Source organism: Mastigoproctus giganteus, chromosome 1, assembly GCF_048544385.1.
Source record: "Mastigoproctus giganteus isolate SK-2022 chromosome 1, ASM4854438v1, whole genome shotgun sequence".
NCBI classification, from domain to species: domain Eukaryota; kingdom Metazoa; phylum Arthropoda; class Arachnida; order Uropygi; family Thelyphonidae; genus Mastigoproctus; species Mastigoproctus giganteus.
This window is the reverse complement of record NC_143575.1, coordinates 52,781,447-52,795,895: the sequence shown is the minus strand read 5'-3', so window position 1 is coordinate 52,795,895 and position 14,449 is coordinate 52,781,447. Positions and strand designations below refer to the sequence as shown.

The 14,449-nt window shown below is 37.6% G+C and overlaps 1 protein-coding gene across 4 annotated transcripts in view; it reads right to left on the bottom strand.

The window, feature by feature from the left end:
* The window catches only part of hiw (MYC binding protein highwire), a 1,043,263-nt gene that overhangs the window by 461,258 nt on the left and 567,556 nt on the right, over positions 1–14,449 (bottom strand). For all 4 annotated transcript variants that reach the window (XM_090372846.1, XM_090372865.1, XM_090372875.1 and 1 more), the window contains exon 43: positions 3,827–4,051. In XM_090372846.1, the coding sequence (XP_090228972.1) occupies positions 3,827–4,051 (225 nt within the window). The remainder of the gene's footprint in view (positions 1–3,826; positions 4,052–14,449) is intronic.

The following is a 14,449-nucleotide window of genomic DNA, read 5'->3' as shown; positions in this document are numbered from 1 at the left end:
TGCTCTCCTTGGCAGTTAGTACAATTTGGCTTAGGAGCTATACATTCCTTGCTCTCGTGATCTTTAGCACCACATCGAGCACAGGCAGGGTTACCACGACAAGCTGTTTGTGAGTGGCCGTACTTCTGACATTTAAAACACCTCAGTGGGTTGGGAACGTAAATCCTCACTGGGCAGTTTAAGTAACCTGCCTTGACGGAACTTGGAGGCCGTGGGGTGTTGAATGTTAGGATGAGAACTCGGGTAGGGACAAGATTCCCATCCTTACGCATAGATATTCGCTTCACAGCTGTCACTCCTTGCTCTTTCAATTCAGAGCAGATCTCTTCTTCAGAAACGTGAAGAAGATCCCACTCTGATATGACACCTCGTGACGAGTTCAGAGTTTTATGAGGGGTTACGATAATGGGTATTCCCCCTAAAGATGTGGAATTCAAAATTTTTTCAGCATGCTTTGTATTTGATGCTTCAACTAAAATATCTCCAGAACGCAGCCGTTTTACCGATTTAGGTGAACCTGCCATCCCTTCTAATCCTTTCTGGATAAAGAAAGGTGACATTTTCCCAACTGACTGCTCTCCGGTGGAATGGAGAATGAGGAAAAGCGGTGTCACAGATGGCGTTTTCTCCTCAGTTCTGGCTCTTTTAGCAGAATTGGTGTCATTATCTTCTGATGATCGATTAGGTAGGGGCCTTGTTGGGGCCCCAGAAGAAGGATTTAAATTACTCATGAGAGTAAAGAAAAAATGTCTGATGCCTAAGTACCTCACCCACCACGGAGCCCTACGAGGGGGCGCCCACTCGTGAACTAGCAGGTACTGCGTACACGAATGGGACGCCGAGTTCGCTTAGAACACCATACCCACGTTACCAATAAGTCTTTATCCCGTCCCAGGACCAAAGGGAGGGAGACTTATTGGAACGCAGTTGACCCTAGCAGTATAGAACCACCCGCCGATTGATCCCAGTCGAGCCGGTCCGGGACCGCCCGTCTTGTCGAAGCAGGGGCCAAAGTGGTGTATTAAGGCTGGGCCCCTCAACCACCAGGATCCCCCTTTCCGCTTCCACGGGTCGCGGCGCACGGCTGCACACGCCGGATTCCAAAGATGTAACCCTGGAACCAAGGTATGGGCGTTGGATCCCAGTGATGCTAATCTGGAAACCCAGCAGCATCACTGGGAGGTCCCCTCACCACGTACAGGTGCCCACGTCAAGGGGATCAGTAGGGAGAAAGGGTAGTTAACAATCTGAGCCAGACCACTTTGCTTCAAACACTTGCATATATTAGTCTGGAAAATGACAACTAAAGTTGAACGCTTCTAAAGGTCATGCATTTGGGGAACATAAATCGTGGAGTCACATATAAGCTAAGGGGAGAGTGAAAAAGCTTTAGGTATTATAATTCAACCCGAGATTAAGTTTTCTGTGCAATATAAACAGGTGGCTAGGAAGGTATGGTGTCCTGTCTATAATTTATAGGGCCTTTGCTATTAGGGAGGAAGTCATCATTTCTCTTTTCAAGGTTTGTTTGTTATTTGGTTTTTAGGAGCATTAGCAACTAAGGCCATATTGCTCCAGGAATATGTGGTGGTCATTCCCTTGACCTTTCCGCATCCTCCGTATTTGGTGGTGACGGGCTCGAACCCTGGTCTAATCAAGAAGCGTGTGCTACGCACTGCTGCTTCTTCCCACCTGGCTATGGAGGCGCCTCTTTTCAAGGTGATGGCAACTAATAGACTGCATTTGGAATACTGTATCAGGTCTAGAGATTGCACCAAAAAAACACATTAACATTAGTAGTGGCAAATGACCAAGATAGCAAACTTATACAACATCAGCAAAAAAAGGGGGTGGAAGGGGAGAGACCTTCCATTTCACCTATTCATTCCCTCCAATAGTTTGTCTAGTTCTTCCTTGAATTTATTTACGCTATCAACTTCCAATACAACAGATAGAAGCTTGTTACAGCAATCAACTATCTGCTAGCTAAAGGCAAACTTCCGCACACCTATTCTGCAAATTTGTGCCTCTTCATGTGTGTTGTAGTCTGAGCAAGAGGAAGAATCCCATCAGCATTGAGTTGGTTCAATCCATTCAAAGCCTTAAACACTTCAATCAAATCACCTCACAAGTGCCTAGTCTCCAACTGCTGTAATTTGCAGAATTGAAGCCTCTGTTGGTAAGAGTGTCCGCACCAATCTCACTGCCCTTCTCTGTGCTCATTCCAGCAGCTCTACATCCTTTCCAAAATGAGTAACTGAGCTTCTGGAGAGGATTCAGAGAAGGCAACCAGACTGGCGATGAGTGAAAAGCAATGCACACATGAAGAACAGCTTAAAGAAGGGATTTACTGCAAACTTTAACAACAAGACATCTATGGGGAGATCTGACTGAAGTGTATAAGGCACTGAAAGGATTGAGTAAAATGAATGAGGAAGGTTTAATCGCCCTCATGAGTGAAACATGAACTAAGGGACATAAACATAAAATCTCAGGAAATAACAAAAGATTGGATCTCACAAAATTTATATATGGCAGCAGGTTGTCAAACACTGGAATAGTTTGCCTTCAAATATAGTGGAGGTAGGTGAGTCTAAGTTTAAAGCAGAATTGGATGATTACCCTGTGTGAATAGAATTAGTATGAGTATTCTGTTTTATTTGAATGTTTAATATTATTTGATTTATTTACTTTTGGCTGATGAAGAAAAAGTTCTGCTTCCTTGCATCATTCGGCTGTACTGATACTAAAAATAAAAAATTCAAGACACTTAAAGGGATTTAAACTCCACATAAATTGTTAGCAATGTCAGTTTACTGTGTCCACTCTATGTATTAAGCTGTGTTGACAATTCTGCTCTATTGCTGTCTTTATTAAGTAAACTGGCATGCCTTGCACAGCGCAATTATATCTCTCAATGTCCAAATTAGTTTAATTCAGACATTGGGAGACAGTTGCTGAAAGAGACACCACTTTACTTAACAAAGACTTGATAGTGAACCCCAAAGTCAGAGTCAAAATGCTTACACAAAAGAGCAGGATTGTCAGTGGTAGAGTATAGAGCTAATTTCACTTGCTCAGTAGTTTTAAAGAACTAAAAGTGCATGCGCAAAATATTTCTGCATCCAATAAAATAACAACTGCTGCTCACAACTTATGTGGAATTAAGTGTCCTTCACTTAGCACTTTTACATAGAACTTCTAGAATTATACATTTAACCCTTCTAGGATTATACGACTCATATGTCTTTTCCAGAATATTTAGTGATATACTTGTGAAAAAAAAATTTTTTAGGAGCATTAGCAACTAAGGCCATATTGCTCCAGGGATATGCGGTGGTCATTCCCTGACCTTTCCGCATCCTCCGTATTTGGTTGTGACGGGCTCGAACCCCGGTCTAATCAAGAAGCGTGTGCTATGCACTGCTGCTCCTTCCCACCTGGCTACGGAGGCGCCACTTGTGAAAATGTTTCCAATACATAAACACAAAAAGTCCAAAAATTGCATCAATACAATAATTTATTTCTTGTATTATTATAATAATTTTCTATCATGATCTAATATATTTCTATTCATTTATGCTAACTATTTGTTTCAATTGTGAAAAAAACATTCCTAATAAACAGTTTTATTAACTACTGTTAAGTTAAAAAATTCTTGTTAACAAGAATATATACATAAAAATATAATAAAGAATATATAACCAAATAGTGGCAATTTATAAGTTTCATTTGCCCAGCAGATAATCAAAGGTTGCCTACACATTGTATATTTTGTTATTGATATAGAAGAGCTTTATTAGATTAAATTTAAATATTTACATACCAGGTGGAAGTAAAAGATCCCTTCTCATCAGTGATGCAGCACACATACCACCGAGGTAGGCCAATTCACGTTCCAAATGCCTCAAACCTTCCCATGAACCTAACCCAGAACCACTAAATTGTGGACATTCAAATCCTACAGCTTGACAACGAAACCCAAAAAAATTTGCCTTTTCATCCTTAACATAATCTGATGCTGTTTCTAATGAAAATACAACTTCATTTCCTAAAAAGTATAACAAGTTTGAATATATGTATTAAAAATTTTAAGTATATTTAAAAATTAAACAGAATGTAATCAGAGAATTTCTGAAAAAGAATAAACACACAGCATTATTCCCACTCTAACTGCATATAATATTATTTCTCTGTCTATATAAAGTTTCCTTCCATCCAGTTAGTTTCTAAAAACATCATTACCATAAAGTAATGAAAGACTTTAGCATGAATTCTTCAAAGACTATTAAATATAACAGAAAAAATATCCAACAAAAAAATTACAAAAGGAAAAAATTATTTATATGATAGCCAAAGAGCATATCGGTAAATAGGCATAAAATTATAATTATAACACAACGTAGTACCTGTGGAATCCTCAACGTATTTTAAAATGATTAAGTTTAAAAAGGAAGTTCAAATCTTATTTTCTGTTTTATGTATATTTCTGATTAATCTTTTTTAAGTTTGTGTATGGTAAACAAGTTGTGTTTCACGTGTATTTAGATGTTAGACCAAAAAACAACTGTATTTGTGAGACATGTTAACTGTCTCTATAATAACTGAAGCAAACGGAAATGTAATTACATTTACTAAAGTTGTACTTACCTGTGTTGGGATTATTATTTATGTTGTAAGTTACTGATGTTTGATTACCTGGATATTTACATATATGGGAAAATAAAAAAAGGCCTGTAAATACTTTCTTCACTTTCAGCTAATTGTAAACTATGCTGTGCTCAGAAAAATATTTAATGACTGTCTAAACTAAAGGAAGTGCTGTTCACATGACTGGTTAAGCATGTGTTTTCCAGAAGAAATGTCATCAGAGGAATGTGTTGCTGTCTTGTTTCAAAGAAAGTTATAGTTGGCAACAGGAACTATTTTAATGTAATGCAGAATAAAAAAAGTTGGGTTTCTTTTTAGAAGTTAGATACTTATAGTGAGAAGGAGCTGATATTATTGTCATGTTTAGTGACTGCTGAACAGTTCTGAAGTTTGGTCAATGAAGTTGTGCTTCACAGAGTTGGTTTAAAAGTAGATTTTGGTTTTATTTTTCATTTGGAATATGTACAAGATTATACTTTTTGGTATGATGAATTCCTACTAATGAATATGAAATAAGTTTTAGTCTCTCCTAAGAATAGGTTTATTGCACATAATAAAGATCTGAAAATATATTCCACTATCATATACATGCACAGCCACTGATAATTTCTTCAATAAGGATAAAGTAAGCCAATTTGTCTATTTCTTTTGAGTGTAAGAAGAAAGAAAGAAAGAAATTGCCAAAAAAAAATCTGCAATTAAAGTTCAAAAAAGTTCCTGGTAATTGTTCATATACCAACAAGAACAGAAACTAAAAATTTTAGTAACTTTAAATTAAGACATTTTGGCTTATACTTCCATTAAAGACAAAAAGGTTTTTATTATTGCTTGATGTGAATGGCCAGTGTTTGCTTTATATTAGTTATCTTCTCCTGCAAAGGAAATATATTATTCCAATTAATTGTTTTATCTGTTGAATTTCAAAGAAATTAACAAATCTTACTCTATATTTTTATTGTTTGTTATGTATGTTGTTATTCAGTTGCTTAGTGATCACATTGTGATTGACCATTGAACCTGGGAGGAAATTAATGGGGAAATCTCAAGGCATAATTTATATATTTTGAATACCTTGCTAGAGCAGTGATAATTTAATATTTAACAGTGCATTGTAATCATGGGTGCCCACAGTAAAGGGAGGGAGGGCACTTGCCTTCCTTTGATCGACCATTAAACCTGGAAAGAAATTAATGGGAAAATTTCAAGTGATACTTCATGTTTTGAATACATTGTTAGAGCACTGATAATTTAGTATTTGACAGTGCATTGAAATCATGGATGTGGGGGGGGGGGGGTGCCAGCCATTAAGTAGCCCTCCCCCAAGTTGAAACATGGTTAAGATCAATTATATCCGATGATAATTTATTCATATTGTGCATGTTGAGTGTGTAAAGGGAGAAAATTAACTCAAACAAAGCTGCTTTATGGAAAAAGTCAAAACCCAGTTTGGCAATGATTGCAGATGCCTTCAGTTTCTTTTTAAATAGTGTTGTTCGGTTCTCTTATCATGTAATAAATTAAACCTTTTCAAAAATAGTGTATTTCTTTTACCTGACTAAAAAGTTGTAGCAAATATGTTTTTGTTTCTTTGACATCTACCATGACAATTTCTCTACATTCATAGTCAAAGTTTTTTTGGAAAAAATGTTTCCAGAATGAGGGAGTAAGGAGAAGTGGATTTTTTTTTAATAACGATGTCAAATGTGAAAATTAAGGCTATATTCATATTACTAAATTAATGGTAGTATTATGAATTTAATAAATTTATATATGTATATATATTTTTATTTTAAATATATAAATCTTTATTTTTACAAGTTTACAACTTGCATTCGTACTGGGAAAAAGCCCTGCTGTCAGCCATTTCTATAATTTTTAGTTACCCATTACCTGTAATACAGGTGACTCTCATATAACACGGTAGTTAGGTTCCTATAAAATCTTGTGTAATGCGAAACCGTCTTATACGGGACTATGAACCAGTACAAAAAGGGGGGGTACGTTCTGAATGCTAACAAAAATACACCATTTTTTAATAACTATTGGAAACTTGATTTTTATTAAAAATAGTAGTAGTAGTAGTAGTGGCACTTGATGCAAGAAAGCAAGTGTAGGAGCTTATGCAGCATCAGCCAAAAAAAAAAAAAAAATCACACAATACCCTCCAAATGCCTGTCCAGTTCCTCCTTAAATTTATTTAACCTATCAACTTCCACAACGACAGATGGAAGTTTGTTCCAGCAATTAACCACCCGCTGGCTAAAGGCAAATTTCCGCACATCTATTCTACATCTATCCTTTCTTAATTTGAACTTATGTCCCCGTAGGTTCGTATTCTGAACAAGTGGGAGGATCCCATCAGAATTCAGCGTGCTCAACCCATTCAAGGCCTTATAGACCTCAATCAGATCACCGCGCAGGTGCCAAGTCTCCAGCCACTGCAATTTGCAGAACTTAAGCCTCTCTTGGTAAGAGGATCCCTTCATTCCCCTCACCAATCGTGTTGCTCTTCTCTGTACATGCTCAAGCAAATCTACATCCTTCCTAAAATGAGGCCTCCAGACCTGTACGCAGTACTCAAGGCGTGGCCTGACCATTGCCTTATACAGAGGGACAATCACCTCCTTTTCCCTGCTAGCAAAATTCCTATATATCATTGACAAAACCCCATGACCTGCCCTAGCAGCCTGTCTACATTGCTCAGAAAACTTCATATCTGACTGCACAATTACTCCCAGGTCTTTTTCATTTTCTACCACCTTAAGTGTAGTACCACACAGTTGGTACGTTTCTCTGGGGTTACTTCTACCCATATGCAGTACTTCGCATTTGTCAAGGTTAAACTTCAGTTGCCACTTCTTAGCCCATCTGCCCAAATTATCTAGATCCTGTTGCAGTAGCACACTGCCATTACTGTCATTAACAACCCTGCCAACCTTCGTGTCATCTGCAAACTTCAACATTAAGCCTGATATACCTTCATCAATATCATTGATAAATATACAAAACAACAGTGGACCCAACACCGAACCCTGTGGGACTCCACTAATAACATTAGTCCACGAAGAGCAGCACCCATTGATTACCACCCTCTGTCTTCTCCCACTTAACCATCCTTTTATCCATTGTAGCAACTTACCCTTAATACCATTCTGCTCCAATTTGTACAGTAGTCTTCCATGCGCAACAGTGTCAAAAGCTTTCCTGAAATCCAAGTATATGATATCAAAATTATTTTTTGCACCCAGTTCCTTTGTGACCACATCATAATAACCAATCAAATTTGTCAGACAAGACTTTCCCTTAACAAACCCATGCTGTGTCTGAATTATTGCTGCAGTCTTGTCTAGATGATCCTGCAATGCATCTTTAACCAGTGACTCCATTATTTTACCCGGAACAGAAGTTAAACTAACTGGTCTGTAATTACTCGTGTCACCCTTCGAACCTCCTTTGTGAATTGGGGATACATTTGCACATCTCCAGTCCGTGGGAACCTCCCCTGAATCCAAGGATGCTCTCGTAATTATGGCTAAGGGTTTGCTTAGTTGCTTTGCCGCCTCCTTTAATATAACTGGATAGATCCCATCCACCCCAGGTGCCTTTCTTATGTTTAACTTCAACAATTTCTCCTCCACTTTGCTCTCAGTTATTACAAAATCATTAAGCACACTGCTACAATTTGATAACCTTCTTCCATTTTCAAACTGTAATAATTCCTCACGTGTGAATGTAGATGCAAAATACTCATTCAGTTTGTTTGCTATCTGAGCAGGATCATCAACAGTCGAACCATCGATGTCAAGTGGACCAATCATATTCATCCCCTTCCTTTTAGAGTTTATATAAGTAAAGAAATCCTTGCTGTTTTTCTTAGCATCTTTTGCCAAAGATTTCTCGTAATCCGCCTTTGCCTGCCGAACCTCCTTTGTGACCTGATTACAGACTAGCTTATATCTGCTACAGGCTTCTGCGTCGCCTGATAATTTATATGCATCCCATGCATTTTTCTTCTCTGACACGAGTCTCATTAGTTCATTTGATAACCATTTAGGCCTAAACCTTGAACAATATTTCTTCATCGGTATGAAAAGTCTAGTAGCTTCCACGATTAATTCCTTGAATGCTTCCCACTTAGAATTTACTGTTTGTAACATCGTCAGTTGATCCCACTGTACAGAATTTAAAAACTGTCTGAGACCACTGTACTCCCCTTTACGGAAGCAAAAACCCTTTCCTTTACCCCTGACGGTAGTTACCTCTTTGAGTAAATCCCACTTCAGCACACTGTGATCACTGCCACCTAGTGGTTCCTTTATCTGCAAATTCTTAATACACGAATGATCACTGCTGATAACCAGATCAAGAGTATTACTTTCTCTGGTTGCCTCTCGAACATGCTGCTGCAGAAAACAATCATCCAATAAATCCACAAAAGTCTGACTAGTGTGTGAGTGACCAACCCACAAGTTCCAGTCAATATCTGGGAAGTTAAAATCCCCCATTATAAGACATTCTGATTTACTGACCCACTCTATTTCTCTGTACAATTGTTCATTGTACTCATTCGAGTCATTAGGCCTATAACACACTCCTACTCTTATTTTTGCTTTCGCAGTGCTTATGTCACACCAAACTGACTCAACAGTGCACTGTCCATCTATATCAACTGGATGCACTTCTTTTGATTTTATGTTTTTCTTAATTAACAGCATAACACCTCCTCCCTTTCTGTCCTGTCTATCCTTTCTGTACACATTGTACTCCCCAAATTCCAGTTCTGCATTCCTTATATCTTTGTGACACCACGTCTCTGCTATCCCAACAATATCCGCCTTTGATGTCTTGACCAACACTTCAAATTCATCAAATTTATTTACTATACTTCTAGCATTGGTATACATGCAAGCATACATGCTCCTATGCCTATTCCTTGTTACCCTAACACATCCCATATACCCAACTATTCCAGGATGACTGCCATCCGTCCCTGAAACCCCCAACACCCCTCGCTCCAGGTCGCTTCTTATTCTAATAGAAGTTGTGCAAGAATCACCTTCACCTCTGCCTGTGGTTACTGTTAAACTATTAGTCTTTGTATCCCCCCAAGCTAGCAGTTTTCCGACCCACCTAACACTGCCTCGATAGCATCAGCAAATATTCTTGCACCCTTTCTATTTAAGTGTATCCCATCCCTGTAGAAGCAGTCTCTCCTGTTAACAAGTACAGTCCAGGCTGAAAAAAATTCTACCCCTTGAGCCTTGCACAATCTTTCCAGGGCCGAATTGATCGACAAGGCTCTCATCATATACTCCCTCCTATCGTGTCTGGGCAGAATTGCAGACACTTTCAAATGCAACCCTAATTCTCGGCTTTTTTTCAACAGTGACCTGTACTTGTTGAGTAATTCTGCCGGTCTCCTACTCTTAATATCATTAGTGCCAACGTGTACAACTATATCACCTTTTGTGCCCTTGAAACATGATATTCGCTCTACAACGTCATCAACCTTTGCCCCTGGCAGACATACCCTGGTCCTGTTCCACCTATCCTTTTTACATAGCATGTTCCCCATTTCCAGTATGGTTCTTAGTAATAACTGAACAACCATCTTACAAACTGTGATACATAATATGTCAGATAATGTATGTTCATTTAATTTTAATCCTCTTCATCACTGCTAAGCACAATCAAATGAGAATGTTTTCTCTTGCAAAATATCTTCACCTTCTGAACTTTCTTCTGCAGCATCTAGATTTCGTGTATCGCTCTAAAAATTTAGTAATCTGAGTTTGTTTGCTCTTGCGTGCTAGATCTTTGTAAATTTCATAGTATGGAGCTAAGCATTTTTGAACTTTGTGCATTCAAAAAATAAGATTCTAATTGCTCGGCTAGATTTATGCCTTCCCATATGCTTTTTTAGCGTAAAATTTGGAACTTAAGAATTTTCATCTCTGCTATCATCCTCTCAATTGATCTAGTTTACCTGTGATGCCATTTCCACCAAAATCTGCTTTGTATGATACCTTTCCCCCTTTTTTAAATAATCCAAAATTTGTATCTTTTGATTATAGAAAAATAAAGGTTTTTTTTTGAGCAGTAGTTTTTTTTAGTTTACTTAGGCATAATTTAGGGCTGGAATTTAATTCACAAAAAATAAATTATTCCGGTATGGTTCTTAAGAACAAAGTTTAGTAATACATACCGGTAAAAATTTATAAATGATCAAATAAAAACCAAAATAACCTTACAAATACCTTAAAAGTCACGAACTGCACACTTCAAACTCACAATTTTTTATTGTCTCAAACAAGCACAAGTACAGCACAGAACCTAACATGGGGATTTCCCAATAATTTTATTTTATTTTATTTTTTTTTTGCATAACGACTAGCGAATCAACAGCAGAGATTCACAGAAAAGAATGAAAATGTTGAAAAATTTCATCCAACATAATAGCAGGGTCTTCCCCACAAAAATACTGTGTTATTCAAGGTTTGCCACAATTCTCTAACCGTCTTAGAGCGAAATGTTATATAAGTACCATGTTGTGCAAGGATTGCCACAATTTATCAATTGTGTTAGAGTGAAACCTTGTTATACAGGGGTTGCCTGTATTACATAAACTAGATAATAATGGCTACGTAAACCAATCGTCCTTGGCGTGACAATTTAAAATTATCAATACCAGACTGATATTATAGAAGGATAAAATATTATAAAAAATTAAAATGATGGAAAAAAATTACATAATCAATCACTAACTGTACTTCACAGATACTAATTGTACTTCGCATCACAGATATACAGTTAATGACTGATTATCTTGCCTTGGGTTTCACAATTCCAACCAGGGTTATAATAGCCACCTCACAGAATTCTCTAGTTAAATAATGCTGCACATTTACTTTGAAAGAATATATTTAACATAATGTGCATCATTAATATAGCAGAATGCCTTTTATCTGACATGATCAGGACTAGCAGTTGGTCAGTTAATCAAAAAAAGTAAGTTAAAGCAGGAAGTATACCTGAGTATAAGATATAAAAGATTATACCTTAAGAGTACATGTATATTCATTTTCATCAAATCAATATTTTTCAAATGTAATGTTTGCAGCAGAATCCCTTAACCTGTTTTTTTTTTTTACATCACATCATTAACTGTTGAATAAGGTATTGTTCAATATGATGTAATATTGAACCTAGAGCATTTTTATCTGCTGCATGAGAAATTTTTGGCTTGGATCTGACTCAATCTCTCGTACATATTTAGATCCAATTGTTTCCATCACAGTGTGTATGCTTTTCTGCATCAACCATAATTTCATTTTCCAACGGATCATTAGCATTTTTTTGGAAAACAATGTTGAATCCATTGTTATATGTCCTCTTACTCTTAAGTCTTTGGAAGCTTCAATTTGTCAAATGTTACAAATACTTTTGTAACATTTGACGTTTTGTAACGTTTTACAGCAAGCTATCTGTTGCTTGCTGTAAAACTTTCTGTAGTATCAGTCTTTTGATGAAATACCACAGCCTTTTCTTTATTGCTACTTTTATGGGTCTGCTGATTGAAGTTCTCCATTGTTTTTCTTGAAAAAAAACCATAGCCATAATGCATTGTTTACTATCTCAAATTCTAGTTTCTTTAAAGTGAAGTAAGAATTTAAGGACCCTTGTGAAACTGAGTACAAAAACCTTATAGATTTTTATTGATTTTTTTTTTTTTTTTTTTTTTTGTGGTTGCCTCATCCACACCTAATTAAACAGCAATTTTTTTACACACCTTTATTGAGTCTTTCCATAACATTCAACTTAGCTTTCATAGAAACAACTTTTTCTTTTTTCACCCTATTTCATTTATTTACATAATATTTAATTAAATACATACATATATTTATATATATATACAAATACACCTCGTCAGTCTGCTGACGAGGCTACTAGTGACGGTCGTGTTCAAAGCCGCTAAGTGGATTTTTCATATTTATTGATTTGAAATTATTGTTTTTCTAAAACTTTTGATTTAAATTTAGTAGTATAACATTATTTTGTGTCTTTTTGATTAATTTGGTGTATTTATTCTTTACTCGGCCTTGTAAAAATATCGGTAAGGGTTTCCATGTGTTCGTAACTACCGTTACCGTTAGTAACTTTCCCGCCATTGTGATACCGTACTAGATATACCGTAGGTTATATACCGTACTAGATAGCGTTAGTTGAACTTCGTTAGCAGTTAAATTGTATGTTTAAATAAATACATATAACGACTTAGATTACAAACGTAATATAATTAATAACATAACATAATAAATTAATAGAATCATGACTCAGACCAGAGCAGCAAAGCAAAAGGCTCAAGCTAATGGAAGTGCTGTGGCTCAGAGCAGAACTGAGGGGGGCAGTTGTCCTCTGACTCACAGCCTTATAAAATGCACTGTTTGCTTGATGTTTGCAGAGCAATTGGGTACGGGACATGATACTGCCAAGAGGGGTCTTTGTGTGTGCGCGATGCAAGGAGTGTATCGATATCAGGCAACAACTCGGCGTTCTTGTGGGCCTATATGAGAGCTTGAAGGACAGGGTGGATGCCCTCGAAGAAACTAAATTGAGGGGCCCATCAAGCTCTCAGCTGCCCACATCAACGCCAGAGCTTGCACTTGGGCATCGCGTGACACAGAGACAACCCCTAAGGCAGAATGCGCTGGTCCCGAAGGAACTAGTAGTTGTTGGTGACTCTATTGTCAGGGAAACGGGGAACATGCTTTGTAAAAGAGATAGGTGGAACAGGACCAGGGTATGTCTGCCAGGGGCAAAGGTTGATGACGTTGTAGAGCGAATATCATCTTTTAAGGGCACAAAAGGTGATATAGTTGTACACGTTGGTACTAATAATATTAAGAGTAGGAGACCGGCAGAATTACTTAACAAGTACAGGTCACTGTTGAACAAAAGCCGAGAATTAGGGTTGAATTTGAAAGTGTCTGCAATTCTGCCCAGACACGATAGGAGGGAGTATATGATGAGAGCCTTGTCGATCAATTCGGCCCTGGAAAGATTGTGCAAGGCTCAAGGGGTAGAATTTTTTTCAGCCTGGACTGTACTTGTTAACAGGAGAGATTGCTTCTACAGGGATGGGATACACTTAAATAGAAAGGGTGCAAGAATATTTGCTGATGCTATCGAGGCAGTGTTAGGTGGGTCGGAAAACTGCTAGCTTGGGGGGAGACAAAGACCAATAGATTGACAGTAGCCACTGGCAGAGGTGAAAGAGATTCTTGCACTGCTTCTATTAGAATGAGCAGAAGCCTGAAAAACAAGATGCATGGTATTTCAGAGACTGCTGGGAGCCATTGCGGTACAAGTAAACACATGGGTTGTGTTAGGGTAGCTAAGAATAGAAACAGGTGCAGGTATACTTGCGTGTACACCAATGCTAGGAGTTTAGTAAATAAATTTGATGAATTTGAGGTATTGCTCAAAACATCGAAGGCAGATATTGTTGGGATATCAGAGATGTGGTGTCACACAGATATAAGGGATGCAGAACTGCAATTTGGGGAGTACAACGTCTACAGAAAGGATAGACAGGATAGGAAGGGAGGAGGGGTTATGTTATTAGTTAAGAAACACATAAAAACCAAGGAAGTGAAGCCAGTCGACATCGCTGGACAGTGCAGTGTGGAGTCAGTTTGGTGTGACATAAACATTGGGAGATCAAAATTGAGAGTAGGAGTGTGCTATAGGCCTAATGACTCTGATGAGTATAATAAGGAACTGTACAGGGAAATAGAGT